The sequence below is a fragment of the Ogataea parapolymorpha genome, chromosome III (assembly GCF_000187245.1).
Source record: "Ogataea parapolymorpha DL-1 chromosome III, whole genome shotgun sequence".
In the NCBI taxonomy this organism is placed as follows: Eukaryota; Fungi; Ascomycota; class Pichiomycetes; order Pichiales; family Pichiaceae; genus Ogataea; species Ogataea parapolymorpha.
In genome coordinates, this window is record NC_027864.1 from 846,445 (window position 1) to 872,683 (window position 26,239).

Sequence of the window (26,239 nt, forward strand, 5' to 3'; positions counted from 1 at the left end):
GTGTGGATGGATGCCGAAATGTACATATATCACGTTCTATATACAGACTAAGCCGATTCAGAGGCCGGCTTGGTCGCAGGAAGAATCTGTTTAAAAACGTCGCCAAACAGCTCTTTCTCAATGAATTCCTCAGCCGCTTTTTTGCCGTGCTGGGAGGCAATGGCACCAACCAATGACGCAGTCAAGGTGGACCAGATTGCTTTTGGTTTGTAATTATCGTCTTCTTTTCCAGACGGCAGAGCCAGACGTCTAAAGAAAACGGCATCTAAGTTGTTGACAACCGCGTACTCCTTGAGCAGCCGGTCCGTTTTCATCAGGCTCTGCGTGTAAGATCCAAGCGAGTCGAAGTTCAGGTTATTTATGGCATATTCGTTGTTTGTGCTTCGTGTTATGGCGTACTTGGCAGCGCTCAGCTGGATCAGCTCTCTTCCAAAATAGGACAGTCTTGCGTTATACGGCTGCGTACCGTGTGCAAAAGATTTGTGTGTGATTATCTGTAGAAGCAATTTGTCAGGCAGCTCGTACTTGCCTTGCAGTTTGGACTGCAAAAATGTCTTCAATGGCTTCACGTTTTCTTCGGTTAGTCCATATTTGATTCCCTTCACCGTGAATATGTCTTCTGGGTCCCGAATGGCTCCTCTGACTCTTGGGCCCTTGGCAAATACCACGCTTCTCTTGGCTGTCACTTGTGCTCCGTTAAAACACACCTGGCGCTGGTTTCTGGCTCCCAGACGCAGTAACGATCCTGATATACTGTGCATCGCTTTTGTTATTCTAGTGTGATGTGTATGCTCTAGCTGTTCTCTCTTGTGATGTTAGAATTCTTTGATTCTCCCAGTTTATATACACCTTTTTTAGTCCCTCAAAGGCTCATAATTCTGAGCTTTCCACCACCACTTGTCTAGTTTTCAAGAGCACTCTTGAAAATTTTTGTCGAAAGTGCGTTGAAAACTTCTGGGTCGTGTGGCGGCCACGGCCTTGATCGCACTAGCCACTCACCTGCCACATATAAAAATTTATTTTAAATAAATAAAATAAACCTTTCACAATGGATATCTTTCGCATTCTGTCGAGGGGAGCGTCGCTGAAGAAGACGAAGGGGGCGAGTGCTGATTTTTCGTTGGCCAAGCCTGCGGTGAAAAATCCAGCGAAAAAAGAGAATTTGGATATCGAGATCGAAAAGGAAGTTGATTTTTTCCACCAGAAAGATCATAAAAAGAAGAACTCGGTGAAACCCGAGCCTGAGGAGGAACAGCCTGCTTTTGAGCCGACCTTAGAGCCCACAAGAAAGGTACTCACCACAGAGGAGGCTTTAGAGCTGAGAAAATCGTACGGGGCCAAGGTTTCGGGCGACGATCTCCATCTGCCTATTGGCTCATTCGAGGACCTGGTCACCCGTTTCAAGCTCAACAAACAGCTTCTGGACAACCTGATCTCCAATGGATTTACTGAGCCCACTCCTATTCAATGTGAGGCGATTCCCGCTTGTCTGGCCGACAGGGACCTGATCTGCTGTGCTCCAACGGGATCTGGTAAAACGCTTGCATTCTTAATTCCAATGGTGCAACAATTAGGCAAAGGGCGTAAAAATCATGGGATCCGTGGTCTTGTGATCTCTCCAACGAAGGAGCTGGCTGCCCAAATTTTCAATGAGCTGACAAAATTGTGCAAAGGTAGCAGCCTGCAAATTGGCATTTTGAACAAGTCTATTGCCGGAAAATTGCGCAACAGGGTGCTGGCAAGTTCGAAATTCGACATACTCGTTTCGACGCCGCTGCGTCTGATCGACCTGATTGGTGATGAGGTAATGGACCTGAGCAAAGTGGAGGAGGTTGTTTTTGACGAGGTCGACAAGCTGTTTGAGAGCAAGTTCGTGGAGCAGACCGACCGCATTCTCACGGCATGCTCAAACCCAAAACTGCGGCGGTCTATTTTCTCGGCCACCATCACCTCCAGCGTGGAGGAGCTGGCAAACTCGATCATGAACTCGCCGATCAGAATCATCATAGGCCACAAAGAGGCCGCCAACTCCAATATCGAGCAGAAACTTGTTTTCTGCGGCAACGAGCATGGAAAATTGCTGGCTCTGCGCGAGATGCTGCGCAAGGGAGAGTTCAAGCCACCAGTGATCATCTTCCTGCAATCTATTACCAGAGCTAAGGCGCTGTTCCACGAGTTATTGTACGACCGCCTGAACGTGGACGTGATCCACGCCGAAAGAACACAGCTACAACGAGAAACAATCATCGACCGGTTCCGCAAAGGCGAGCTGTGGTGTCTGATCTGCACAGACGTCCTTGCGCGAGGAATTGATTTCAAGGGAATCAATTTGGTAATCAACTACGATGTCCCAACGTCTGCACAGGCCTACGTGCACAGAATCGGCCGTACTGGCCGTGGAGGCCGTTCAGGAAAGGCAGTGACGTTCTACACGAAGGAAGACACGCTGGCGATCAAGCCAATTGTGAACGTGATGAAGCAGAGCGGGTGGGAAGACGGGATGGCCGGCTGGCTGAAAACCGACCTGTCGAAGCTCACGAAGCGAGAAAAAAAACAGATCAAGCAGAAAGCAGTGGACCGCAAACCAATCAGCACGGTTCCTGCCGTGGTGCGGAAAAAACGGAAACAGAGGAAGGAGATGATCGAGGCCTCGAAGAAACGGAAACTGCTGGAGGAAAGTTCAAGCAATTGACTATAGTGTTGAATGTAAGTTACATAGACTCATGCGCTAATCTAATGTCTAGTGGTGGTGCTCTTTAGGACCAAAAGATGGGTAGCCGACGATCTGTCTTCTGCCAATGATCTCTCCAAGAGAGAACAGACCGACAATCTGGATGAAGTAGGCACCGAATCTGAGATACTCGTCCTTGGACAGAGACTTGGCGACCTTGATCAAGCCGTCGGCCGACGTCTTTGGCTGAGCAGCAAATTCCAGAGCCTTTTTGTACAGTCCCTGGTACACCTGTTGGATCTCTGCAACCGAAGGAGGAGCCAGGCCTTCCCTGATGTAGATTTGCTTGCTCACCTCGACGGTGACCTTTGTCCAGTAAATGGCCTGGTTCAAGAAACCTGATTGTTAGAATTGCGGGAGAAAAAATCCACTTACCTTGTGCCTTGGTGATGTACTGGGAGATTGGTCTCACACCAACGGATCTGATTCCGGATCTGGCCGTGTTGCGGGCTTGTCTGGCGAACATGATGATTGTTTGAAAGATAATTTTTTCACCAATCACGCTTTTCTGTGTGGGGGCTCGTAACGCGTAGCAGATGTGCTTGAATATGGGAGGACAGCAGGGAACGGCAGGAGCCTCGTGGCCACGGAGCGAGGATGTGGATGTATGGGGACGCTTGGAGAGCTCTGTAGCGTACATAATGGTGTTTTGGACAACAGCAAATTTGTGCACTCTACAAGTTAGCCTTGGCTTTTTAACTAAGACAGTTTATTAAATCAGTCAAGATAGGCACAACAAACACGGTGTCGCGGCACACTCGGCAAGCAGACATTGCGACATTGGCGGCAATTTATCCGGTTATACCAGCACCAACCACCAGTTCTGCGCAAAAGCTACAATTCCCAAAGATACATTCCCCAAAGGTACAAATCTCTAAAGCTCGGTTTGCCAAAAAGTTCCCTGCACTCCAAATTTATTCCAGAAAGGTGATATTTTACCATGGATCGCAGAGATAGCATAAAGCGCCGAAATACAGGCCTGTTCTCGCGAACGCTGGGCACGCTGCCCAAGTCGATCATGAACTCGAACAACACCGCCATCAACTCGAAGCGACGCAAGATCCCGCTGATGTTCGTTCCGCCCAGCACAAAGTCACCTCTCTTTGTCTACAACAACGATGTCGACCAGCGATCGTTTCTGAGTCTGGGAACAGGGTCGCAGCTAGTTTCTGAGCACCATTCGGCTGTCCGCGACGACGCAGAGTCAGTCATGAGCTCAAGGTCGCTGCCTTCTACGCTGGAGTACACTGATGAAGAATTGGACTCTGTGCACCAATGGCTGGAGGAAGAACGCGAAAGACGGAGCATGACGGACCCGGGATCGCCGTTTCCCAACTACGGGTCCGCCAACGACACCGACGACCTCATGTCACAGGCAGACCGACTGTTTAAAGACCATGAGAGCGATCTCTCGTATACGGACGACATGGGGCTGAAAGACGACTCTGACGAGGACTTTGCGCACGAACGCGCCACGGTGGCGTCTGAGTCGCGGAAACTCGCACAGTACTCGTTTCCGCTGATCCTGACGTTTGTTTTGGAGCAGATATTCTCACTTGTTTCGGTGATATTTGTTGGGCATCTGGGAAAACAGGAGCTAGCAGCAGTCAGCATGGCTTCCATGACAAGCACGATTGTTCTCGCAATTTACGAGGGAATAGCGACGTCGCTGGATACGCTGTGTCCGCAGGCATACGGAGCTGGCCAGTACGCAAAGGTCGGCGTCCATACACAGCGATGCAGTCTGTTTTCTCTGGTTCTGTACATTCCGGCAGCTTTTTTTTGGTGGTACAGCGGCTCGGTGCTCGGCAAGTTTATTGATGACACAGAGGTGGTGAGGCTTTCGCAGCAGTTTCTGCGAATTCTGATTTTGGGGGGTCCTGCATACATCCTTTTTGAGAACGGGAAACGGTTTCTCCAGGCACAGGAGATCTTCGAGGCCGGAACTCTGATCCTGTTCATCACGTCGCCCATCAACATTCTGGTCAACTGGCTGCTAATCTACTACCTTGGCTTTGGCTACATTGGCGCCCCCATCGCGGCCGTTATCAACTTCTGGCTCATGTTCATCCTCCTCGTGCTCTACGTGATGTTCATCGACGGAGAAGAGTGCTGGGACGGGTTTTCCAAGGACGCATTGTCGCATTGGTATGATCTGTCCCTGCTGGCTGTTCCGGGCACAATCACACTTCTCGCCGAGTCGCTGGCGTATGAGGTTCTCACGCTGCTGGCCTCGTACTTCGGAACAGATGCGCTGGCCACGCAATCGGCTCTTTCCAGCCTGGTTTCGCTGCTGTACATGGTTCCCTTTGCGTTGTCGGTGGCTTCCTCCACAAGGTTGGCCAATTTTGTCGGCGCAGGCAATATTGTTGCGGCCAGAATAGCCACCCGTGTGGGACTGTGTGCGTCGGTCGTCTGTGCCTCGCTGAGTTCCTGTTTTATTCTGTTCGGACAAAAATTTATTGCACATCTATTTACTGAGGACCCGCAGGTTATCAAGATGATAACGGGTCTATGTCCGCTGGTGTCCGTGTTTGTGCTGTTTGACGGCCTCGCGTGCGTAGCCAACGGACTGCTGAGAGCATTGGCCCTCCAGGCGATCGGTGGAGTACTCAGTCTGCTCGGCTACTACGTGGTGGCAGTTCCGCTCGCGTTTGTGCTGGCATTCCACCTCGACATGGAGCTGGTCGGCCTGTGGATCGGCAACGGCACAGGGCTGTTGCTGATTGGCCTGGTAGAGCTGTTTGTGATCTATCGCGTGGACTGGGCCAAGATCGTGGAGGCCGCGAAAAAACGCAACCAGGATAAATAAAATAATATTAATAGCTTTATTCTCTACACCACTCCTCTGTTCACTCTGATTTCTCTCTTGTGGCCCTGGCCAAACACCGTGACCTTGTTTTCTGCCTCCAGACGGCGTAGAACCTCGCTCAGGTCGAGATTCTCGACTTTGGCCGAGGATTGCTCGTTGATCCTGTGCAACAGCACATCGTACGTGAGCGAGCCGTTTGCGTCCAGCAGATTGAACACCTGCTTGGAAAGGTCCTCCTTCATCTTGCGCTCGGCCGAGGTCTGTCCCGTGTTGACTAGGTCCATGTCAATGCGGCCGGTAAGCGGATCGGTAGCATAGTCCTTAATGGCAGATTTGGTGAGTCTCACGGCCTCGTCGACATCCTCGAGCTCCACAACGGGCGATAGCCGCATTTTGGCGTGCGCCTCAGACAGCCTGATCATCGACTCGAGCTGTCTCGTGGTGGCTGTGATCCGCTTCTCAGCAGATCTCACGTCCTCGCCCAGCTTCCTCATCTCGACGTAAGATTTCACCAGTTGGTTCTTGGCCTCCTCAGTTAAAACAGGCGACACGTTTTCCTTGGCGTACTGAATGTAGGAGCTCAACAGCTCGATCGGCAATATTTCGTTGCTGGTGGCAGTCTGGATGTTGTCCTCCAGAAACATGCCGGCGATGTGTCTGGCTAGCTGTGTGTCGATTTTCTCGTCCACCTTATCCAAAATTAGGTACACGAGGTCGAAACGTGACAGGAGCGGTGGTGGCAGGTCGATGTTTTTCGTCACTGGCAGGTTCGGGTTATATCTGGACTCGATCGGGTTGGCCGAGGCCAGAATGGAAGTTCTGGCGTTGAGTGTCGTGATGATTCCGGCCTTGGCAATCGAAATAGTCTGCTGCTCCATCACCTCGTGCAACACAGACCGCGTCGACTCCGACATTTTGTCGAACTCATCAATGCAGCACACTCCGCCGTCTGAAAGAACCAGAGCTCCGCTCTCCAGAACAAGTTGCTTGGTCTCGATGTCTCTGGTCACATACGCCGTCAGACCAACCGCAGATGAGCCCTTTCCGGATGTGTAAATTCCTCGCGGAGCAATCTTGTGCACATATTGTAGAATCTGCGATTTCGACGTCGACGGGTCTCCACAGAGCAGGATGTTGATGTCGCCTCTGTACTTGCCGCCCTTGGCGAACTTTTTATTTGTACCGCCAAACAGCTGCAGCAGAATTCCCTTCTTAACGTCAGACATCTCAAAAATTGACGGTGCCAGCGACCTGGCCAGCAACTCGTAGACATCGTCTCTCTTTGCGATTTCCTTGATTTTGGCGATCTCGTCCTCAGACAGCTTGCGCACCTCGTCGACCTCCTGCTGTTCTTTCAGCTCATTTTCCAGTGTCGACACATCGGCCCCCAAACGGTGCTTGTCGACCTTCTTGATGTGCACGACGTCAATATAAGTTTTGAAGAGCGACTTGACTGCGCGCTGTCTCGCGTTCACCTTCACAGGCACGGATTTGAAGATACCGCACACCTCCACACGGTCTCCCGCTCTTGTGGCATCAACAAGCTCGTCGTAGACACACAGCGAAATCGAGTGAGGTGTCTGTCCGTCCGGAACATTGTCCGGAGTCTCCTGGAGCTTGATGGCTTGTTTATCGGCGAAAGAAGACCGATTGTGCACCAGCTGCATTGAGTTCTGCGACGAGCAAATCTGCCGCGGACACTTAGTTGGCTCCTGGATCACTCCGCGGTCGTTTTCCACCACCACGGTGTGGTCGCAGACGTTGCACTTGAAAAACGCAATTTTCATGTCGGGAATGATGGGCGTCGACCGGATCACAAGTCCTTTCACGGTCACAAGCTTGTCGATGTCGATCGGATTCAGCTCCCGCATGCCTTTCTGGTTCTGGATGTTGAACGGACGCACTTTGTACACGTTCGACTCTATTTCGTCGACCAGCTGGTCCTGCGGGTCCGTGTTGGACGAGTTGTCAAGAACAAGAGACACCATACAGTCCTTGATGGTCTGGTCCATGATCGGAATGACTTCCTGCGGATAGTTGATGAGCTGGTAGTAGAGCTTCTTGGTGGTAGAGTACGCCAGCAGATTTCTGGTGTCGAGATTCAGGTTGGTGGTTCCAGACTCCCTCATGTCGTTGAGGATCTTGACGTAGTACAAAGAGTCGTCTGCCGGGTCGTCGCTTTCTGCCTCATCCAGTTTTCTACGATACTTCATTTTGAACGACATTAAAAACGTTCTGAAATTGTCCGAGCACTCCTGGATTGAAACGTTGGTACCCCAGATGACTCTGACGGGCTCGTCTGGGTTGATGGAGCCGGAATCGGAAAGCTGTTGGACGGACGAAAGCTGAGACTCAGAGGGAAGCTGCGAATCGGACATCAGAGTACCCTGCGGATTGGAGTTATCGAAGAACCGTCTTCTCATAGGAGACGACATAATGTCAGAGGAGTGAACGTCTCCCCTGCTGTGGTGGCTGCGGCGGGCAAGCTGGGAGTTGAGATCATGGCCCAGGTCGGAAGAGGTGAACGGGATCGGAGAGGAACCGTACCTTTGTCTGGAACCTTGGGTTTGGGAAGGCCGAGCGGAATCGTCGCTGGAAGGTGCGATAAAAAGCGGCGATGAAGGCACTGGCTGCCTCTGGGTCTGCGAGGCCGAGTCTGGCACCGTAGACTGGTGGGAATCGTGCACGGGCGAGGTCTGCGGTGAAGACATTGGTGGGAGGAAAAAAAGATTTTAATGTTTCGTGTTAAGGACGCGAAAAAAATATGGCGGACGCGAGTAATTAAACGGAATTGAGATGGGGGGATTTTATGCTACAGAGGGAGCTGTGCGAAGAAAAGCATACCACTAGACTCAGAAAAATTCGGCAAATTTTATGCCGCAAACGCGGGCCTTGTAGCTCCTCTGGCTGGAGAGATAGAAGAGCATACCTATTTAATATTCCAAATTTGGAAATATAATTCATTACATATAAAACATAGCCAAAAATATGCATCAAATTTGTACCTATTTATACACTCTGCTTGACGGCCCACTTGTTGGTCTTCTTGTCGAACGTAGCCAGCTCCTTGATGCTGTTCTTCACAACCGCCTTCGAGTAGTCTGCCAGAATCTGTTTTTGCGCGATCTCCGTCATCGTGTTGATCGAAAAATCGCTGTTTTCTGCTATGAAGCTGACCAGCTTGGCAACGTGTGCCGCCTCGGTAATAACCTTCTTTTTCACGGTCATCGGACCCGATTCCACAGCGCCAGCACTCGTCCGCGTGTCCTCAATGATTTTCGTAGCGCTCTGCGGCTCCTGTGCTTCCTCCTCGCCCCAGTAGTTACACATTGGATCTATAGGCAGCTCAATATTGTGTCTGAGACGTTCATACTGGAGGCCGTTGAAGTAGTGCGCAAACTGGTCCTGCTCACTGGTTTTCTGGCCAATCCAGCTAACCACAGGAACCAGAGGCCCGATAACTGTCTTCTTCGTCGAAACACCGTTTTCGTCGGTCTCGACGAACTGCTCGATGTCCGACGACTCATCTAGTTGGCCATCTTCGTCCTCCTCAGAGTCCTCGTCGAGCTCCACATCCTCACCCTCGTCGTCGTCGTCTTCCTCTTCTAGGTCCGAGTCAAAGTCGTAATTTATCTGTAAAATGTCCGATGGAATTTTTGTGAACGGGTCCAGCGCCAGCCTGAAGTCCAAATTAGTCACCAAAAACGAGTATGTGCCCAAATATGGCGGCTTTGCATTCTCGTAGAACCGCAGATACTTTTTAGGCACACGGTCTAGCTGTTCCTGCGCTTCCTTGACCATGCCCAAGTTGTAAGCCTGGATCACATCCGATGCTTTTGCATACAACCCTGCGCTCTTTTTAGACACAAGCGAGTCTTTGAACGGTGCCGTGCTTGTCTGCTGGCCCTGTAAAAATTTATCCAGCTCTGCACTCTGCTGCGGTGTACCCTGCGGCGTTCTCTGTGCCATTCGCACACCCGGACGGACATTGAACGGAAGAAAATACGTGTGGTAGTCACTGGCAGCCGCTTTCTCTGGCGTCGGCTGGCTGGAAGTCGGGCTTTTCGTGTCCTTGGGCTTAAAAAAATTCATAATAGACTGTTTCTGTAGCTTCTGCTGCTCCAGCTCTTTGGCCCGCAGCTTTTCGAGCTCCGCCTCGGCCTTCTTGAGTGCGCGTTCCTCCTGCTCGGCCCGCCGCCTGGCCTTTTCCTCCTCCTCCTGCTGTCTTTTGGCCTCGCGCGCCCTGGCCTCGGCCTCTCTTTTTTGCTGTCTCTCGAGCTTCTCGCGCTCCTTCTGCTCCTTCCGGGCCTGTCGCTCAGCCTCCAGTTTCTCTCTACGCATGCGTTTCTCCTGTTCCTCGCGCTCCTTGCGCAATTTGCGTTCTGTGGCCTCCTGTTCGCGCTTGAGTCTGCGCTCCTCCTCCTGTTCCTTCTTCAGCTTCTGTCGGGCGTGTTTGTCCGCGTCCATTGGCGACGACTTCGGTGTCAGCGTTTCGTCCGGGGCCTCTGGTGTGGCCACAGTTTTTTGGCGCTTGGTTTCCACATCAGAGTCTTCAGAAGTTCGTTTTTCTGGTGACTTGTTGGGCGACAACCCGTACATGACGCGTAAAATAATTATGAAAAAAAAATAAATTAATTCAATCATCTTGCCCATGTCCCAGTTTTTGCTAGGAACTCAGGCCCAAGCACAAATCGAGGAATGGGAGGCCAAGGACCAGGAGCGAGATAGGCTCGAACTGCTCCAGCAGAAGTACGCGATGCGGGCAAAAGAGGCGCCAAGGTCCCGACGTAGTGGGCCCGTGCGGAAAAAGCCCAAGATCAAGAGCTTGGGCGACCAGATGTCGAAAAAAACACGGGAAAAAAAACGAAAACATCGCGATCCTTCTTGCTCTATCCGGGAGGAAGCGCAAGGCCAAGGACATTATACGGAACATAGCGCGGATCGAGGAATCTGCGCCGGAGCAGCCGCCGCTGCTCCACGACATCAGTCTGGTGTACTCGCGGGAGGAGTGGACCGAGGTGCGCGACGAGATCCTGCGGAGTCTGCCAAAACTCTCGAAAAGCGCAAAAATGACTCTGGAGCTGGTTTCGGCAAAATACAACGAGCAGCCGGCCACAAAGCAGCTGTGGCAGGAGTCGTCTGCGCCGCCGGTGGTGTTTAGCAGGGACGAGATTCTGAGCCTTTACGACTTTGAGAGTGACGAAAAGACCTTTGTGGCGTCGCAGTCGGACGACGAGGACCTGGTGGTGACGCTGTCGCAGGTGATCCGGCCCGAGGAGCGATCGGTGCCGTGCACGCCGGAGGAGGACTACGGGGATTGCGAGGTTTCGTGGACGACATACGAGTCGCACGCGTCTGCGTCGCGGAAAATCCAGCAGCGGCGACAAGTCTATGAAGTGCTGGACGAAGAGCCGGAGGTTTCTGGCACGCACCAGGACCCGATCGAGCTGTCGAGCGAGACCGACGCGGAACAGGCGTGCGACGCGTCGATTGTGGTGGTGGAGAGTTCGCCGGTGGGGGAGGGGACCTTCAAACTCGACGAATTGGACGCACTGCAGCCAATGCGGGCAACGGCTACAGAGCAGGAGGTGCCGGACTCAGATCCGGAGCCACCAGAGCTATTGGCAGAGCAGCAGGCTCCCCTGACTGCGGCAGAGCTGGACTTTGGCAGCTTCACCACCGCCCAGCTTAAACTGCAGATCCAGGCATGGGGACTCAAGCCGGCCAAATCGCGGAAGCAGATGGTGGACATATTAACATCGTCGTTGCGGCTGATCGACCGTCGACAGCTGCTGCGGCAGAAAGAAGGCGTGTTGCAACTCAGCCAGGCGGACCTGGACAGAAACTACACAGAGCACGTGCGTATGGAAGAAACGTTTCGCGAGGTGCGCAGCGTTATGTTCTCGCACATCCGCAGGCTATTGAAAGAAGAGAAGACGTTGTACAGGGACATTTTGCTATTGAGGCCTATTAATTTCAGCGACGTGATGGCGCTGCTGGACGCAAAGGGGGTGCAGCTGGAGCCCTTCACTGTGCGGGCGTGTCTGGACGAGATGGGGGTCTCGTTTGTGGTGCGAGACAACGATACGGCGAACGAGACGGCCGAGGAAACAGAGGACTAGGCGTATTTTTTCAGCTCTGCCGGGTCGGGCTGGCGCAGGAGTAGGATGCCGTTGAGCCACCGGGAAAAATAGTAAAACACGATGATCTTTATACTTAATGCAGCAAGGTCGAGCATAAACTGGGGCCACGACACGTAGAGCCAGTTGCCGAGCAAGGTGTAGAGCTGGAGGGCGAAATAGGCGGTGGCGGCCGATATGAGAAGCACAAACAGCACGGTCTTGGCGAGCCGCGCAATGTCGACCTGGTCCTCCTGGTTGTAGCGGAGTCCGGTGGTATGCGGTTTTGAAAGGTTTGCCATGACGTGTGTCGAGAACGACCAAAAATAAAAAAAACCCGACGAGTGCCAGCTGGTGCAGAGATGTTTCCAAATGGGGCAGAATAAGGTGAGCCCCACGCGGCCCCACCTTTATTGCTGACAATTTTGGCTTTGTTTGCTGGCTCCGACAGGAATCCGACCCTCCCAATGTGGGGTAAAAAAAAAGTGTCAGCTCAATCGGGAAATAGAATGGTGTGACCAACAAAGGGGCTCTTGCAGCACCGCAATGACCAATGGCACATATGCGGCAGCCGTGTGGTCGGCTCGCGGTGTTGGGCTGACCGGTGACACGAGGGTTCATATATATTTCGAGGGTGTCCCTCTTCTCCATATTTTCCAAATTACCCTGCGACTGAAATGTACTGCCAATTGTAACCGACTCGTTGTTCGCATACCTTTTATTTTGGATGATTTGTGCTACTATGAACAGCGATAAAACGTTTCAAATGCCTCCCATGTTTGGTTCGGTCAAGTCCAGCCGGCGCAGTTCCAGCGAGCTGTCCCAGGACAACAAGTCGGTGCCCGCAGAGCTTACCTTGAACGGCACCACGCCTTCGGGCAAGCCCCGGCTGTACGTGTGCAATATCTGCACTCGCGCCTTTGCCAGACAGGAGCATTTGAAAAGACACGAGCGGTCCCACACAAAGGAGAAACCCTTTGCCTGTACCATCTGCTCGCGCAAATTCAGCAGAAGAGACTTGCTGCTCAGACATTCCACCAAGCTCCATGCTGGTGCCGCAGAGGTCGTCCCGCGGCTCAGACGACGCTCCGTCAAGTCGACGTCCTCGCCGGCGTCCAAGGACAACACAGACCAGAGCGCGTCCAACAGTCCGTCTGCGGAGCCGACCGGCAGAGCAGGATCGCGTCGCGGCAAACGCGGCTCCTTCTCGGCCTCTGCGAGCGCCGTCACCAAGCCAGCGCCTGCGGCGAGAAGACAGCGCAACAGCGTGCCTGTCGCCGTCGAGCAGCGCATCAAGGAGGAGCCCGAGCTTCACGACGACTTCAGCTTCAAGGGTCTCAAAGATTTCGACTACAAGCTCGAGTTCCCCGTCAACAGACGCGCCTCGTTTTCCGCTATGAGCGGCCGCAACTACGCCATGCCCACGCCCGAGCCGTACGCCACCGAGGCCGTCGAGTTTTCCACGCCGCAGCTCATTGCGTTCGACGACGACTCCGAGCACTGGCTCAACAGCCTGCCCAACCTCGACCTCATGGATCATAGAGACGGTCAGGTGCCAATGCAGACGTCGTCCAGTCTGAACGCCGACGCCATGGACGTCGCGCCGCACGAGTTCCACGAGGACATCACCGGCTATTCGTTTTACGACGTGCCCTATAAAAACGTCGGCTCGTTGTTCACGCATACGGCTCTGCCTAACCGCGGCGTGCAGGCGCACGGACTCGAGGAGCTTGTGGAAGGCCCTCTGGGCCCGCAGGATAAGCCGGATGTTCAACCTTTCAAGGCCCACGTGTCGCCGTTGGTCCAGGAAAGTCCCGGCACAGACTCGAGCCTCAACACGCAGCCGGGAGACGAAAAGGTCAAGCATTGGCAAGAAACACTATTCAACCAGAGTATCAATGACCTGGAAGAGATCGCCGACTTGAACGTGTCCAAGACGTACGACGTTCCTCAAGGATACTCATTCTACGGCAACAGCGACCAGAACACGGTTCCGCACTCGTCGTCGTGCTCGTCGAACGCCACAATCTCGCCTATTCTGCTGGACAACACGCTCTCGGCCAACTCGCGGCAGAACAGCCCGAACCAGACCCTGGAGAGCTCCCAGAAACAAGGAGGCTCCAAAACGTATTCGGATAAAGAGTTCAACAGCGAATTTGCATACTCAAAGGATAAGTTTGAGAAATACTCACGGGTGAACCTGTTCACAGGCACCATCAGAAACTACGTGTACCAGTCTCTTTCCAAGTATCCTTTTCTGGGAGTTCCTTCCCCCACTATTCCAGACAACGAAAAACTCAATTATTACACCAACGAATTCAAAAATAAGTTTCTGAACCACCATCCCTTCATCCACAAGTCCATGCTCAATGAGTATTCTCTGATGAAATCGACGCTCTGCTCAATTGAATCAAATTTGATTAGAGACGAAAACAGCATCGACAACACCAGAGTGTCTCTGGTTTGTCTGCCGTTGCTGATTGCAACCATCGGAGCGATCGTGTCGAATAGAAAGAGCGACGCCGCCAACCTGTACGAGGCGTCCAGACGGTGCATTCACGTCTATCTTGAGACCCGCAAAAAGCTTGTCAGACACAGAAACTCAGCCGACGAGAACATTGAGACTCAGACCAACAACTCGTCGCCTCTGTGGCTTATCCAGGCTCTCACTCTTTCCGTGATCTACGGCCTTTTTGCAGACGACGAGACCAGCCTGAATGTTATTATCAGACAGGTGAACGCCCTATGCTCCTTGGTCAAGTCGTCAGGCCTGAACTCCGTCAGTTCGCAGCTACCAATAAACATAGACGACGACGAAACCTCTCACGAAAAATTCATTGAAAACGAGTCCACCATACGCACCGTCCACATGATATTCCACATCTCCTCGCTGCTATCCACGCTCTACAATATTGTTCCTTCGCTGAAGATTGACGACCTGAAAACCGACCTGCCTTCGTCCACTTTTCTTTGGGAGTGCACAAGCCACGCGGAGTTCAAGAACATCCTTGAAAGTTTTGATTTCAGGCCAGAAAATTACCACCGTGTACTGAGAGACCTCATCAACTTACCGTTCGCCAAGCTTGATCCATCAACCGGTTTGATCGGAAAATTGAATTTCTTCTTTGACAATCACGTTAGCGAGTATGGACTCGTTTGCCTCCAAAATGGGCTCCACCAGCTGGCCTACCTGAAGCAGCTTTATCTGTCAATGCCAGAAGGCGGCAACGTTTCTGACTTTTTACTGCAACTAGGCTCAGAGGATCAAAAACTGCTCAACGTGGCTCAAAATTGGGAAAACCTGCTCAAGGCCTGCAAATTGTACCAGAGGAATAGCGAGGTTTTCATTGATGCAAAGTTACTGAACAGCTACTTGAACCTGAAGTTGTCGCACATCATGAATTTCAACAAAATTAAAGAAAACGTCTGGCTGAGAAGTTTCAGCGATATCAACAGTCTCTACGAGAATAGCTTCATTTTTACTGACGAGCAGCTGAAGGACCCCCAATACCAAAAAGAGCTCATTGGAATGCTTGATAACTGCATTGATATTTTCAAGACAGTGTTTTTCCAGCAGCCCGAAGACTCGGAGCTCGAGAACTCAGAGAAGCAGTTGAAGGAGATTTACGACGAGGAGCTGGGAATCGTCGACCTTAATTTCTTGATGAAATTGTCAATTGACTCGCAGCTGCTTCTGGACATCTTTATGATCATTGTCAAGTTCTTGATCAATTTCGAGAACATCTTCAAAATGAAAATGAAATACAACAACCTTGGCTCTGTTAGTCTTATCCAGCACTTCGAATTGCGCTCTACAGTGTACAACCCGTCCTCATCGCTGAACTCCGATGTCGACGAAACAGTGTTCAAGTATTACAAGAAGTTCTTCAAGATCTATCTCAACCTCGAGTATTTCTTGAAAATCAACTACGACTATCATGATTTTGAGAGCGATTTCTCAAGCCTGACCATCTCCAATATCATCAACAGGGATACAATGCACTACAGCCAGCAGGAAAAGAACCTGAACTCGATCTTGAAGGATGATCTAGAGGTGCTCCGCGAAAAAGACCTGATTATCAACGAGTTGATTGAGTTCAAGCTCCCGTTCAAGTTCCTCAAGATCGGGTCCTTCCTCTTCAACTTCATTTACGACAAGAACTTCAAGTTTGTCAACTTTAAGAACTTGAGCGATGTGCTGTTCCACTTGCGCGTTTTTCTCGAAAATAGAGATGACTTTGTTTGAGACTTAGCCCCAGTTACGATTTACGATAACGATACTCGATTATACGATAAATAAATGTCATTTTACCATTATATACTATATTACCGGTAGCAACTTTAAACACCCGTGCACGGAAGATTATTGTCCTGTTAAATAAGGGATGCTACTTTATTCTGATCATGGTATTCTTTCTTGATCTGCATGAAGACATCATTTGCTTCCATATAGTTCCGTTTTTGGACGAGCCAGACATCCGTGCTCTGTTTCTTACATGCAAAAGCCTGAGCCTGTCTCTCAACCAGGCCGTTGTCTGGCATCAAATGTTTCGGAAGGCATTCAAGCATGACAACGTTCCATTCGACATATACTATAAATGGCCCCAGCTGTACAAACTGCGCAGAAGCTGTAAGCTACTCACCTTCGGCAACAACGGCTACAGTCGTCTTGGGTGGCTTTTTGGCAGCCAGGACGCCGCCTTGGAGATATTGGACCACGGGCAGAGCAAGAGACTGGTCAAGCCTGTAGAACTGACTTTTGACGACGAACACATTGCAGACGTGACTGCCGGCGGGTTCGCCTTCTGCGTGCTTACCACCAGGGGCAATGTGTATTTTACAGGGCGCAATTGGCACGGAATGGCAGGTCTGTCGGAGCCGGGGCCCAAAACCAGAGACTATAATTTTGGCAGCGAGCCGCGCCCAGCCTACGAGCCAGGAAAATGTGTCAATAAAGTCCAATTACCAGAAAACACCAAGATCAGCCAGATCGGGTCTGGAAGATCGCATTTTATCGGCCTCGACACCAACGGCCGGCTCTGGACGTGGGACAGCGTCGGCCGGCTGTGCAGGGGTGTCGAGTTGGATCTCCATCTGGAAAACGGCGACAGGGTAACGGGCCCGATTGAGCGAATCCGCGCGGGCTGGTCGCTCAGCAGCTGCCACATCGACAACCTGGGGATCGCCGTCTGGAATCGCCGTGACAGCCTTGCTCCACATAGCGGCGAGTACGGGCCGGTGCGTGCTTACGTCAGCGTTATCGACGGCACCGTCGCGATTGACGACTACATTGTGCTGGACAATTTTCTGATCTACTTAACGGCGCAGGGCGAGCTGTATCGTGTGGACCTGCCGGGCGAACTATCACCACGAATTGGCCGTGGCTCAAAACTTGCCAAGTTCCAGGAGTACGCAGAGAAACATTCACAGTATGGCAGCCACAAGACTCGGTTTGTGCGGCTCAGCGGCTCGTTCAACAGGTTCAGCGCGATCACCAACGACGACCAGGTTCTGCTGGGCGATAAGAGCTCGGAAAAGCCGCAGATCTTCCGCGAGCTGCAGTCTAACGGAGTGATTTCCGTTGCTGTTGGGGACTACCATTTTTTGGCCCTAAATAAAAAAGGTGAGCTGTATGCCTGGGGCAGAGAGTCGCACAAAAACGGGTGTCTGGGGCTCGGGACGCTTTCTGCCGCACTTTCCATGCCAGGTGTGCGCCAGGACGGGAATGACATTGTTGTTGAGCAGCCGGTGCGTGTTCCTATTAGCGGCCAGGTTTTGGCGATTGCTGCCGGAGGGTGGCAGTCGGCAGCGTTGGTGCACGAAAAATAATAGATAAGAAAAAATTGTACCAATGGCAGATTTCGCTGACTTGAAACCTATAATCACGAACTCGAAACGCTCGGGCCGTCGCCGGCAGCGAGGCTCTTCTGGTCCGTCAAAGCCAGAACCAGCGACTGTCGATGCAGACGAAACTGCGGATGAACTGGTGATTGCTGGCAAGAAACCAAGACCAGTAGCAGGGACCCCGGTGCGAAAACGGCCCTCGTCTAAGTACTACGGCATGGACGACTTTTATCTGGACCACGAGACAATGGATGAGTACACGTGGACGGCGCTGGTTGGATTCAGCGCGATCAGGGTCGGATCACCGATGATTTTCATTCTACACTGCACTTATCTGCTGGCTGTTCTCTACTTCAAACACGGATTCGCCATCGACGAGGAGGCATCGCAGACCATACCGAAGCTGATGCTGCCGCTGCTGGCAAATCTTCTGCTGGTGCATGTTTTCAACAAGTGGTATTTTTCGACAAATTACTACAGACTGCGGGAGCCGCACTGATTTTTTGTTAATTATTCAGTTAACTGGTAGAAAAAAATAGATAAATTAATTCTTAATGGCTGTTCCTCGATTAGACCTAGAGCATAGCTTATTGGACTGGTCGCCGCCAGCGAAAAAAATCCATGGCTCTGCGGACGTGCAGAGCTTTCTGCATTCGGTGGCAATTGACCGCATCAAGACAGCTCTCATGTTGATTTGTCAGAAGGTCAGCCTGAAAACCGTGCCGGAAGGAGTTCTGGACAGTTCGCTAGTGGAATCGCCCAATGAGCCAGTATCAAGCACACTACTTGATCTGCCCCCGCCAACGACAGAATTTGACCAAAAAAAGCTTTCGCCAAACGTCCAACGAGTGCTTGATTTTCTTGCCGAGCTAAACCTCCTGATGGACCAGGTCCCGCCGCTGCCCGGTCCGAGACGGTACGGAAACATGGCGTGTCGCGACTGGCACGACCAACTCGAGAAGAAGGTGGACGGCTGGTTCGATCTGCACCTGCGTCCGCTGTTTGCGTCCCAGGTGGACGGCCAGTTCGCCGGATTTATTTCCGAAGCCAGATACTACATTCTGGGGGCGTTCGGCTCCCGCGACCGTCTTGACTACGGCACAGGGCACGAACTATCGTTTTTAGCATTTTTCGCGAGCCTGCTTATGTGCCAATTGCTGGACCAGGACTCTCTCGAGGGTACCGAGATCCTAATCATCTTTGGCAAATATTATGATCTCGTGAAACGTTTGATCCTGACGTATACGCTCGAACCGGCGGGATCACACGGGGTGTGGGGGCTGGACGACCATTTCCACTTGATCTACATCATTGGAGCCTCGCAGCTGGTGGATTCCGAGACTGTTGGAACCGATAGAAAAAGCGCGAGGGCCGTGAACTTTCGCATGGGGCTCACGCCGTCGACGGTGCTGAATCCGGCGGTGACCAAACAGCAGGCACACCGCAATCTCTTCTACAACGCCATTGGGTTTATTCGGCGTGTGAAAAAGGGCAATTTCAGTGAGCACTCGCCGCTGCTCTACGAAATTTGCACCTCTAAGCCCTGGGAAAAAATAGCACTCGGCATGATAAAAATGTTCCAGGGAGAGGTGCTCTCGAAATTCCCTGTTGTGCAGCACTTTTACTTTGGCAATGTGTTGTTCCCCTGGAAAGACGCTGTTTCGCTGCGAGCTCTGCCTGAGTCTTCCCCAGACACAGAGTCCGAAAAGACAGCTCCCGCTAAAACAGATTATCGCAGCGAGGCCGAGCTCGCCATGCACTCGCTGTACCAGCGAAGAGAAGAGGAACTGGCGATGCTTGCGGAAAAACGCCCGTCCGCTGTGCCCAGAGCTACCCGTGCGCCGTGGAAATGATGCTCAATATAAGATTATTTAATTCAAAGTGATATACTTTTTTCCATTCTATAAGGAACCTTATTTTTGTTCCAATCTATAATCTATTTTCCCGTTCCAAAAGCCTTGTGGAACTCGGTAAAGACAAACCTGTATCTGACGTCTCCCTTCCAGGCTCTGGTCAGCGCAGTGTTGCAGCCCTCCTCGGAAATTGGGATCTCTTCGACCCACGGACGGATATCGTGCTTCACACACAGGTCCAGCAGGTCCAGCATCTCCTTTCTGGATCCCAGGTTTGATGAGCACAGCGACGAGCCGTTGGAGAAAAACGTGAACGGAGAAACGTCATATTTTTCCTCTGCAGCCGGCAGACCGACAGAGACAAATCTGCCCTGTACCTTCAAAATCGACAGGAAGCTGTCCAAGTCGAGGCCAGAGAGAGAAATGGCACAGTTGAGAATAAGGTCGAATTGGTCGAAGTACTCCTCGGCCCAGCCCTTGGTTCCCGTGGCCACGAACCCCTTGGCACCAAGTTGCAAGGCCTGCTCCTTCTTGGCATCGGTTCTCGAGAAAACGTACGGCTCGGCTCCCAAAGCAGCGGCAATTTGGACCGCCAGGTGTCCCAGGCCTCCCAGACCGAGCACGGCCACTTTTGGCTTCTCGCCATTAGGCAGGTCCGTAGGTATATATCTTTTCAGAGGAGAGTACACGGTTAATCCTGCACAGCACAGAGAGGCAGCCTCGGTGGACTTTATGGCGTCTGGAATGGCAAAACAGAAATGCTCGTGTGCTCTCACGTGAGAGGCGTAGCCTCCCTGAGAAACATACCCATCGGGATAAACGCCGTCGTACGTAGTGACAGAGTCCTTGCAGTACTGCTCGTTGTCTTCCTTGCACCGTCTACAGCTCAAACATCCAAAAGCTTGGGCTCCAAGGCCGACTCTGTCCCCAATCTTGTGCAGACTGACTTTTGGACCCACGTTGACCACTTTGCCAATGATCTCGTGGCCCACAACCTGCGGAAGCTTGATTTCTCCCCATCCTTCGCCGCCCATCGCCGTCATGATGTCCGACCCGCAAAGACCACAACACTCGATCTCGATGTCAATGTCGTGGTCGCCAAAGGTCTTGGGTTTGTAAGTGATGTACTTGGGCTTGTTCCAGTCCTTGGTGTCAAGCACGGCAAAACCAGCAAATTCCTCAGGGTAGTTCACAGAAACACTCATTGCAGTTGGTGAAAAGTCCGAGAATTTGCAACTTTGGGTATCTATATACTCCGATTGGTAGTGTCCAGCCGGCTTTACCAAATTAGTAAGTAGATCCCCTTCTCGAGGAGCCGAACAATTGTCTGTCGTGCTCATCCCATAGAAGGTTTGGGCATCGAAATACTGGTAAATACAGGATTTGGGTAGCACACCCCATGTTTGTCCTCGAGGTGGGGAGAAAATAATGGGGTATTGGGGTGGGCCGTTTTTTGCTTGGCCCCAGTGTCTTGCGTGACACCCCCCATCACGCAGCGGAGCAACTATATAGAAGCTCAGTAGACGATACGAGACAAACTCTGCTGAGGTCTGGCATTCGATGCTGCCTATTATGCTGCCTGGTGCTTCCACCTATCCATTGTGTGCTTAGCAAGGTCGCCCTAGGCTTATATTACATAATAAGTATGTAAATTTCGCTCCCAAGAAAACTCCGTTCCTCCAGAAAAGTCTTCCGTCGATCGACGCTTTTCCATTCCATCGCGACAACGCCGATCCCAATTTCTTTTTCTTATCAGAGGACTCCAACTTGGGTAAAAAAAAGTCATTAAAAAGATCAACCTAAATTACTGTCCCAACCACTATTCGCACCCCACTGTCGATAGCGTGAACTCCTCAACCTTCGGCAGCACAAAAATCCAGCTCCAACCCAAACCCATATTTTAGCCTCTGAATGGCCGGTATTTAATAGTTCTGGTATTGCACACCAAGCATTTTAATTAACAACGAGACATCTGTCAATCAAAAAATTCATGGCAGACCTTCTACGGACCCCGCTATTTCCTGTGGAGGGGCTTTCCAACGAGACTATTATCAAGCTTCCGCCACAGCCTAGCGCAGAGAGTGGTTCCGTCAAGCTGTACCTCATCCAGGCAGAGGAAAACCTGTTTCTGGAGGGGTTCACAGAAGAGGAGACGAAAGGGAGACCTCCCACGATTCTTCGTGGGTGCCTGTTTGTGCGAGTTCTCAGACCAGTCAAAATAAAATCCATTTCGCTGAAACTTACCGGTACGTCCCGAACAGATTGGCCGGAAGGAATACCTCCCAAAAGAGTCGAGCACGTTGAACAAAACACCCTCATACAGCACACATGGCCTTTCTTCCACCATACAAACACATATGAGGTTACGGAGACTAGCCGGAACAACGCTGATCTGTTTGTTCCAAAGAGCGATGTTGACTGCGAGCCATCGAACTTTAGTCTTGATAACGGTCTATCCCCCGTTACCAGCGCAATAGACATGTTCACAGACATGATGCCTGTGAAGTCGCCTTCGCCGCTCGCAATGGTGCTCAAGGGAAAGCGACCAAGCTCGCCACGGCCCGGATTATTCGCTCAGCTGTCACAGCAAGATATCGACCTGACTCCAGCCAAGTCGAACGCTAGCGTCGATGACACAAAACTGTTTGTGCCAGGAGACTACATCTACGCCTTTGAGCATCCGATCCCGGCATCTGCGGCAGAATCCATCAACGTGACGTTTGGATCGGTTTTTTACCAGCTTGAGGCATTTCTGGAGCGCAGCGGTACGTTCAAGTCAAGTTTGTCGACGAAAAAACCGGTCAATATAGTGCGCACTCCATCTCAGGACTCTATTGAGGAGAACGAACCGATCGTGATCAACAGAGATTGGGAAGACCAGCTGAACTACGAGATAGTTGTTTCGTCGAAACAGGTGTTGTTGAACTCTTATTTGCCAATCTCGTTTAAGCTGAGTCCGCTGGACAAAATTAAAATCCACCGGATTAAGGTGTATTTCACAGAACACCTGGAATACTACTGCAAGAATAAACGAGTCCACCGCACAGAGCCACCAAAGAAATTCTTGCTATTGGAGCACAAAGCCAGCAATGAACAGGACAATTTGCTTTCACTCGGCGAAGATGAAATCTCTGCTAGAGAACTCGAGTTCCATGTCTACGTGCCGGAAAAACTCGGAGACAGATACAAGCTGCACCCAGACACCTCGTTCGAAGATATCCAGTCCCACCACTGGATCAAGATCTGTATTCGGATCTCGAGATCCGCTCCAACGCCAGAGGATCCTAAGAAGCGCAAGCATTTCGAGCTTTCCATCGACTCGCCCATTCACCTGCTGTCTCCGCTCTGTGCGCACGCAAACACCCTGCTACCTTCCTACTCTGAGCAAATGGAGGGAATTCCTCAAAGCAGAGACTCCATTGACATGTTGCTCTCGTCCAGAGAACGGATTAACACGGACTCCAACCTGTACAAGCCGGACGGACGCACACCGTTTGTATTGCAATCTCCACAAGCCAAGCCTTTTTCGCCAATGATGACACCCCAATCCAGCAGTGCAGATCTGCGCAACAGTTTGCCGCTTCTGCAGTCGCCACGGCTGCTCAAGAATTCCAGCTTCAGCGCAAATGGCCTAGATTTCGAAGATCCGCCTCCTAACTTCGAGGAAACAACCAAAGATATGCCTCCGTCGTACGACGAGGCGATCAAGGAGAAACCGAGAGGGGAAGAGGAAGAAACACAAACAACGCCAGACACCTCTTCGTCCAACCGTTCTTCGTACTACGTGGACGAACGGAGATCGAGATTCGACAGGATCAGAGACGATCCAGATATGGAGGGCAGCGATTTGGGAGGAAATTTCAAATTGAAGGTTGTTCCGATTAGATCTCGTTCTACCTCTCAGAACAGGGACGATATGAGATCGAGATCGCCTCCACTTGTTTCCCAGTGCCGGTCAAAATCTAGGCTCATTAGCTCGTCTCTAATTCCAGGCAATTCCTTCATAAACGTGACGAATGCCTCTCATGGCATGGACGATGCGCTTGCCCAAGCCTTCAGTGACGAGGAGAAGCATTCAAGCCGGCCAAACTTCGCTTCTCAACCAAGTCTGGCAAGCGTTCCCGAGTACCCAGTCTCGCCCAAGCGAGAGGATGACCCCAGTCACGAGACCAACGAGTCAAACTCCGAACCGCTCATGAACTCTCCAGGACACTTCTCTACAAGGTCGTCGCTAAACTCATTGACCGGGTCTCTGGTCTCTGAGGATCCGGCAACCAGAAAACCGCTATTGAGCCACGAGTCAACTAATAATCTTTTGGAAGAAAATGCAAGCTCTATTTTTAAGCTGCCACCGGAAAATGGCAGCTCTGTCGACATCACAGCGATGTTGGGCTCGTCAATGTCAAATAATACCGCCTACGAAACAGTTCCGGACGCAAGATGGCATCCTTTCAACATGACAGAGGCCTCAGAGGGATCTGCAGTCCCGAACCTCCCGCATAACATTCGCAATTCGAGAAGAGCAGGTCTCCAGAATAAAACGGTCGAATGGAAAGCGCAGTATGCTCAGGCGGGAGCTCAAGAGATTCGTCTTGACTACGGAAATGTGGAAAGACAACTGAGCTTTGGAGTGGAACCTATCCTTTCGGTGCTGGCAGCATCGAACGAGGATGGCGTTACAAATTCAAAAACATTAAGCTCGCATACCGTTAGGAAAAATGAGGAAGTTATTGAAGATTAACCTAGGTCAGCTATTTTCTTCTGCAGACCATTAATATCATATTTGAAATGCTTCACCACGCTCTTAGAGGAGCCACTGGAGGTAAAATTGGTGTAGAAAACTCTGTAAGCCGGAACAAGCATCTTGTTAATATCCTGATTCAGCTGCTTTTTGAAGAATGCAGGAAGTTTCTTGTGCTGCATCTTCTTGAAGTTCTCTTCGAAATTCTTGTTGAACTCGTCAATCAGTTTTCCTAGTTCCTTCGAAGTGAGGTTGAACGTGTCTCCTTGTCTGGTAGATGCCTGCATCAACTTGGTAGTCATTTTTGTCCATTCCGCTGTGGCCTTCTCCATTGCTTTTTTCTTCATTCTGTCTAATCGCTGGAGCCCTGTGTGTCCAAGAACCTGCTTCAGTCGACCACTGTTATCCAGCAAATTTTGTAGCCCATCTAAATTGAATAGCAGGAAAACTCCAAGGTCTTCCTCGTTCATTTTTGGCTTATACTTCCGTTCAAGCTGGAAGAAGTTATATTCGATCAGATCACCATAAAAAACACTCAACAGGAAAGTAGGGTCGTTAGAGCCCATTCTAACCTCCTGGAATCCAGGAGGTTTTGATGCAGGCAACCAGCTGCCGTTCTTCATGGTTGAGATTATCTTTAGCTGATATTCTTGGAACTGGCACATCTTACTGATTCTTGAGATGAGAGACATGAATGTGTTGTTCAAAGTTTCGTTCACATTGTCACCGACTACCATGTCAGAATAACGTTGGTCAATATATTTGAAGGAGCCTGAGAAAACCGACTGGCAATGCGTAAGAGACTCGGACTCCAGCTCTGATATTTGGCGTGGAATTATCAGGTTGAGTCTTCTGAAAGCGCTTAGAATCAATGACAGACCGTGATCAATTTCAAAATACATGGAGCTGTAGCTTGACTGGTGGATTTCAACAAAACTTGAGAAATTGTTGAACTGGTTGACAAAGTTTTCAAGAGAAGGCGAGAATATCTCAAAAAGAAGCTGATTGATGTCATTGAAATCATCGAAGAACTTGGAAAGAAAATGAGGCTCTCCATAGAGAAGACTTTGCAGCATTTTGGAATAATTAACAAAGTACCTTTGGTTTTTGTCTCCATCGTAGTAATATGTTTGATCTTTGACAAGGGTGGGGAGGTCTAAGTTAAGCGCACGAAGAGTTGAAAGATTATAGTCTGCTCTTTCCTTGATCAGGGTATCTAGCATATTCTTTGCACGGCTGCGTTTCATAAAATCATACATCAGCTTGAGCTGCACTATTATATCGTCCTCTTCCTTTCCATATTTGTTACCATTGCTTTTGAGCCTCTTGCTTAATGTTTTGAGCTTATTGATAAATTCGAATTTAAGAGTTACATCGGCATCTCGTAGAGACGAATCAAGTCCTTTGCGCAAACCTTCAAAGTCACTTAAATTCCTGGATTCCAATTCATGCTGGATTCCCTGATATTTGTCAACAATGTTGCAGAAGCTGGTTATTTGTGAGACGGAGTTGAGTCCACTAAAGGTGCTCATTGATTTGTCTAAACTGCTGATCTCCTGTGCGTAGTCCTTGATATTTTCGACCAACTTGAATATGTTTTGAAAGTTTCTCTGCTGCACTTTGAGACGGTTAATTTTGACCATCAGCGGGTTGATTGACTTGATCGCGAGAGCACTGCTTGTTGAAACCCTGTGAAGCTTCGCAGATAGCGTTGCGGTTAGCTCATCTGTCAATTTGAGATTCTCGTCCAGAATTGACATATCCGCCTCGTCAACGTCAATGGCTATTTCGGAGCCGGCTCCTAAGTTCATTGAAGCGTTCAAAGCACTCATCTATGAAGACTTTCTTTGAATTTATTTATTTTGATACTTGTTCGTGATTAGACAGATCGTCTGAGAGTCGTCGGCGCGTCGAAATGGTTAAGAGAAATGCTGAACAATTTTTTTTTTGTAGGCATAATGTTTGGCGGATCAGTATAGATTGGAATTGTTGTTGAGGTTTCGGAAGCGTTGTTTGGCGTTTTGCTTGGGCAATAGCACTCCAAAATCCCGCGCAATTCTGTCATGTATTGCCCCGTTTTCATACTGTGCCTAGAGCAGTCATACACCTTATTTCGCTAACACTAGATTCAGAACCATA

General features: G+C 50.7%; 14 protein-coding genes across 14 annotated transcripts; 8 read left to right on the forward strand and 6 right to left on the reverse strand.

The window, feature by feature from the left end:
- Positions 1 to 47: 47 nt before the first annotated feature.
- On the reverse strand, positions 48 to 761 carry HPODL_00643 (54S ribosomal protein L15, mitochondrial; the record flags this gene model as incomplete). The annotated part of the gene is made up of 1 exon (XM_014080605.1): positions 48 to 761. One exon carries the CDS (start codon positions 759 to 761, stop codon positions 48 to 50), a length of 714 nt encoding a protein of 237 aa, XP_013936080.1.
- Positions 762 to 1,048: 287 nt separating this feature from the next.
- HPODL_00644 (ATP-dependent RNA helicase ROK1) lies at positions 1,049 to 2,692 on the forward strand (the record flags this gene model as incomplete). The annotated part of the gene is made up of 1 exon (XM_014080606.1): positions 1,049 to 2,692. One exon carries the CDS (start codon positions 1,049 to 1,051, stop codon positions 2,690 to 2,692), a length of 1,644 nt encoding a protein of 547 aa, XP_013936081.1.
- A 48-nt stretch (positions 2,693 to 2,740) lies between these two features.
- HPODL_00645 (Conserved hypothetical membrane protein) lies at positions 2,741 to 3,197 on the reverse strand (the record flags this gene model as incomplete). The annotated part of the gene is made up of 2 exons (XM_014080607.1): positions 2,741 to 3,069; positions 3,107 to 3,197. The coding sequence occupies 2 exons, from the start codon at positions 3,195 to 3,197 to the stop codon at positions 2,741 to 2,743; spliced, it is 420 nt and encodes a 139-aa protein (XP_013936082.1).
- A 474-nt stretch (positions 3,198 to 3,671) lies between these two features.
- Positions 3,672 to 5,543, forward strand: HPODL_00646 (putative transporter; the record flags this gene model as incomplete). The annotated part of the gene is made up of 1 exon (XM_014080608.1): positions 3,672 to 5,543. The coding sequence occupies one exon, from the start codon at positions 3,672 to 3,674 to the stop codon at positions 5,541 to 5,543; it is 1,872 nt and encodes a 623-aa protein (XP_013936083.1).
- A 23-nt stretch (positions 5,544 to 5,566) lies between these two features.
- On the reverse strand, positions 5,567 to 8,254 carry HPODL_00647 (DNA replication licensing factor MCM4; the record flags this gene model as incomplete). The annotated part of the gene is made up of 1 exon (XM_014080609.1): positions 5,567 to 8,254. One exon carries the CDS (start codon positions 8,252 to 8,254, stop codon positions 5,567 to 5,569), a length of 2,688 nt encoding a protein of 895 aa, XP_013936084.1.
- A 298-nt stretch (positions 8,255 to 8,552) lies between these two features.
- Positions 8,553 to 10,142, reverse strand: HPODL_00648 (uncharacterized protein; the record flags this gene model as incomplete). Its single annotated transcript, XM_014080610.1, has 1 exon — positions 8,553 to 10,142. One exon carries the CDS (start codon positions 10,140 to 10,142, stop codon positions 8,553 to 8,555), a length of 1,590 nt encoding a protein of 529 aa, XP_013936085.1.
- Positions 10,143 to 10,612: 470 nt separating this feature from the next.
- Positions 10,613 to 11,665, forward strand: HPODL_00649 (uncharacterized protein; the record flags this gene model as incomplete). The annotated part of the gene is made up of 1 exon (XM_014080611.1): positions 10,613 to 11,665. One exon carries the CDS (start codon positions 10,613 to 10,615, stop codon positions 11,663 to 11,665), a length of 1,053 nt encoding a protein of 350 aa, XP_013936086.1.
- A 763-nt stretch (positions 11,666 to 12,428) lies between these two features.
- HPODL_00650 (Regulatory protein ADR1) lies at positions 12,429 to 15,908 on the forward strand (the record flags this gene model as incomplete). The annotated part of the gene is made up of 1 exon (XM_014080612.1): positions 12,429 to 15,908. The coding sequence occupies one exon, from the start codon at positions 12,429 to 12,431 to the stop codon at positions 15,906 to 15,908; it is 3,480 nt and encodes a 1,159-aa protein (XP_013936087.1).
- A 158-nt stretch (positions 15,909 to 16,066) lies between these two features.
- On the forward strand, positions 16,067 to 17,491 carry HPODL_00651 (F-box protein pof9; the record flags this gene model as incomplete). Its single annotated transcript, XM_014080613.1, has 1 exon — positions 16,067 to 17,491. One exon carries the CDS (start codon positions 16,067 to 16,069, stop codon positions 17,489 to 17,491), a length of 1,425 nt encoding a protein of 474 aa, XP_013936088.1.
- A 22-nt stretch (positions 17,492 to 17,513) lies between these two features.
- Positions 17,514 to 18,005, forward strand: HPODL_00652 (uncharacterized protein; the record flags this gene model as incomplete). Its single annotated transcript, XM_014080614.1, has 1 exon — positions 17,514 to 18,005. The coding sequence occupies one exon, from the start codon at positions 17,514 to 17,516 to the stop codon at positions 18,003 to 18,005; it is 492 nt and encodes a 163-aa protein (XP_013936089.1).
- A 55-nt stretch (positions 18,006 to 18,060) lies between these two features.
- HPODL_00653 (Vacuolar protein sorting-associated protein) lies at positions 18,061 to 19,359 on the forward strand (the record flags this gene model as incomplete). Its single annotated transcript, XM_014080615.1, has 1 exon — positions 18,061 to 19,359. One exon carries the CDS (start codon positions 18,061 to 18,063, stop codon positions 19,357 to 19,359), a length of 1,299 nt encoding a protein of 432 aa, XP_013936090.1.
- Positions 19,360 to 19,442: 83 nt separating this feature from the next.
- On the reverse strand, positions 19,443 to 20,564 carry HPODL_00654 (NADP-dependent alcohol dehydrogenase 6; the record flags this gene model as incomplete). Its single annotated transcript, XM_014080616.1, has 1 exon — positions 19,443 to 20,564. The coding sequence occupies one exon, from the start codon at positions 20,562 to 20,564 to the stop codon at positions 19,443 to 19,445; it is 1,122 nt and encodes a 373-aa protein (XP_013936091.1).
- Positions 20,565 to 21,349: 785 nt separating this feature from the next.
- On the forward strand, positions 21,350 to 24,100 carry HPODL_00655 (uncharacterized protein; the record flags this gene model as incomplete). The annotated part of the gene is made up of 1 exon (XM_014080617.1): positions 21,350 to 24,100. One exon carries the CDS (start codon positions 21,350 to 21,352, stop codon positions 24,098 to 24,100), a length of 2,751 nt encoding a protein of 916 aa, XP_013936092.1.
- On the reverse strand, positions 24,097 to 25,932 carry HPODL_00656 (Exocyst complex protein EXO70; the record flags this gene model as incomplete). Its single annotated transcript, XM_014080618.1, has 1 exon — positions 24,097 to 25,932. One exon carries the CDS (start codon positions 25,930 to 25,932, stop codon positions 24,097 to 24,099), a length of 1,836 nt encoding a protein of 611 aa, XP_013936093.1.
- Positions 25,933 to 26,239: the final 307 nt, after the last annotated feature.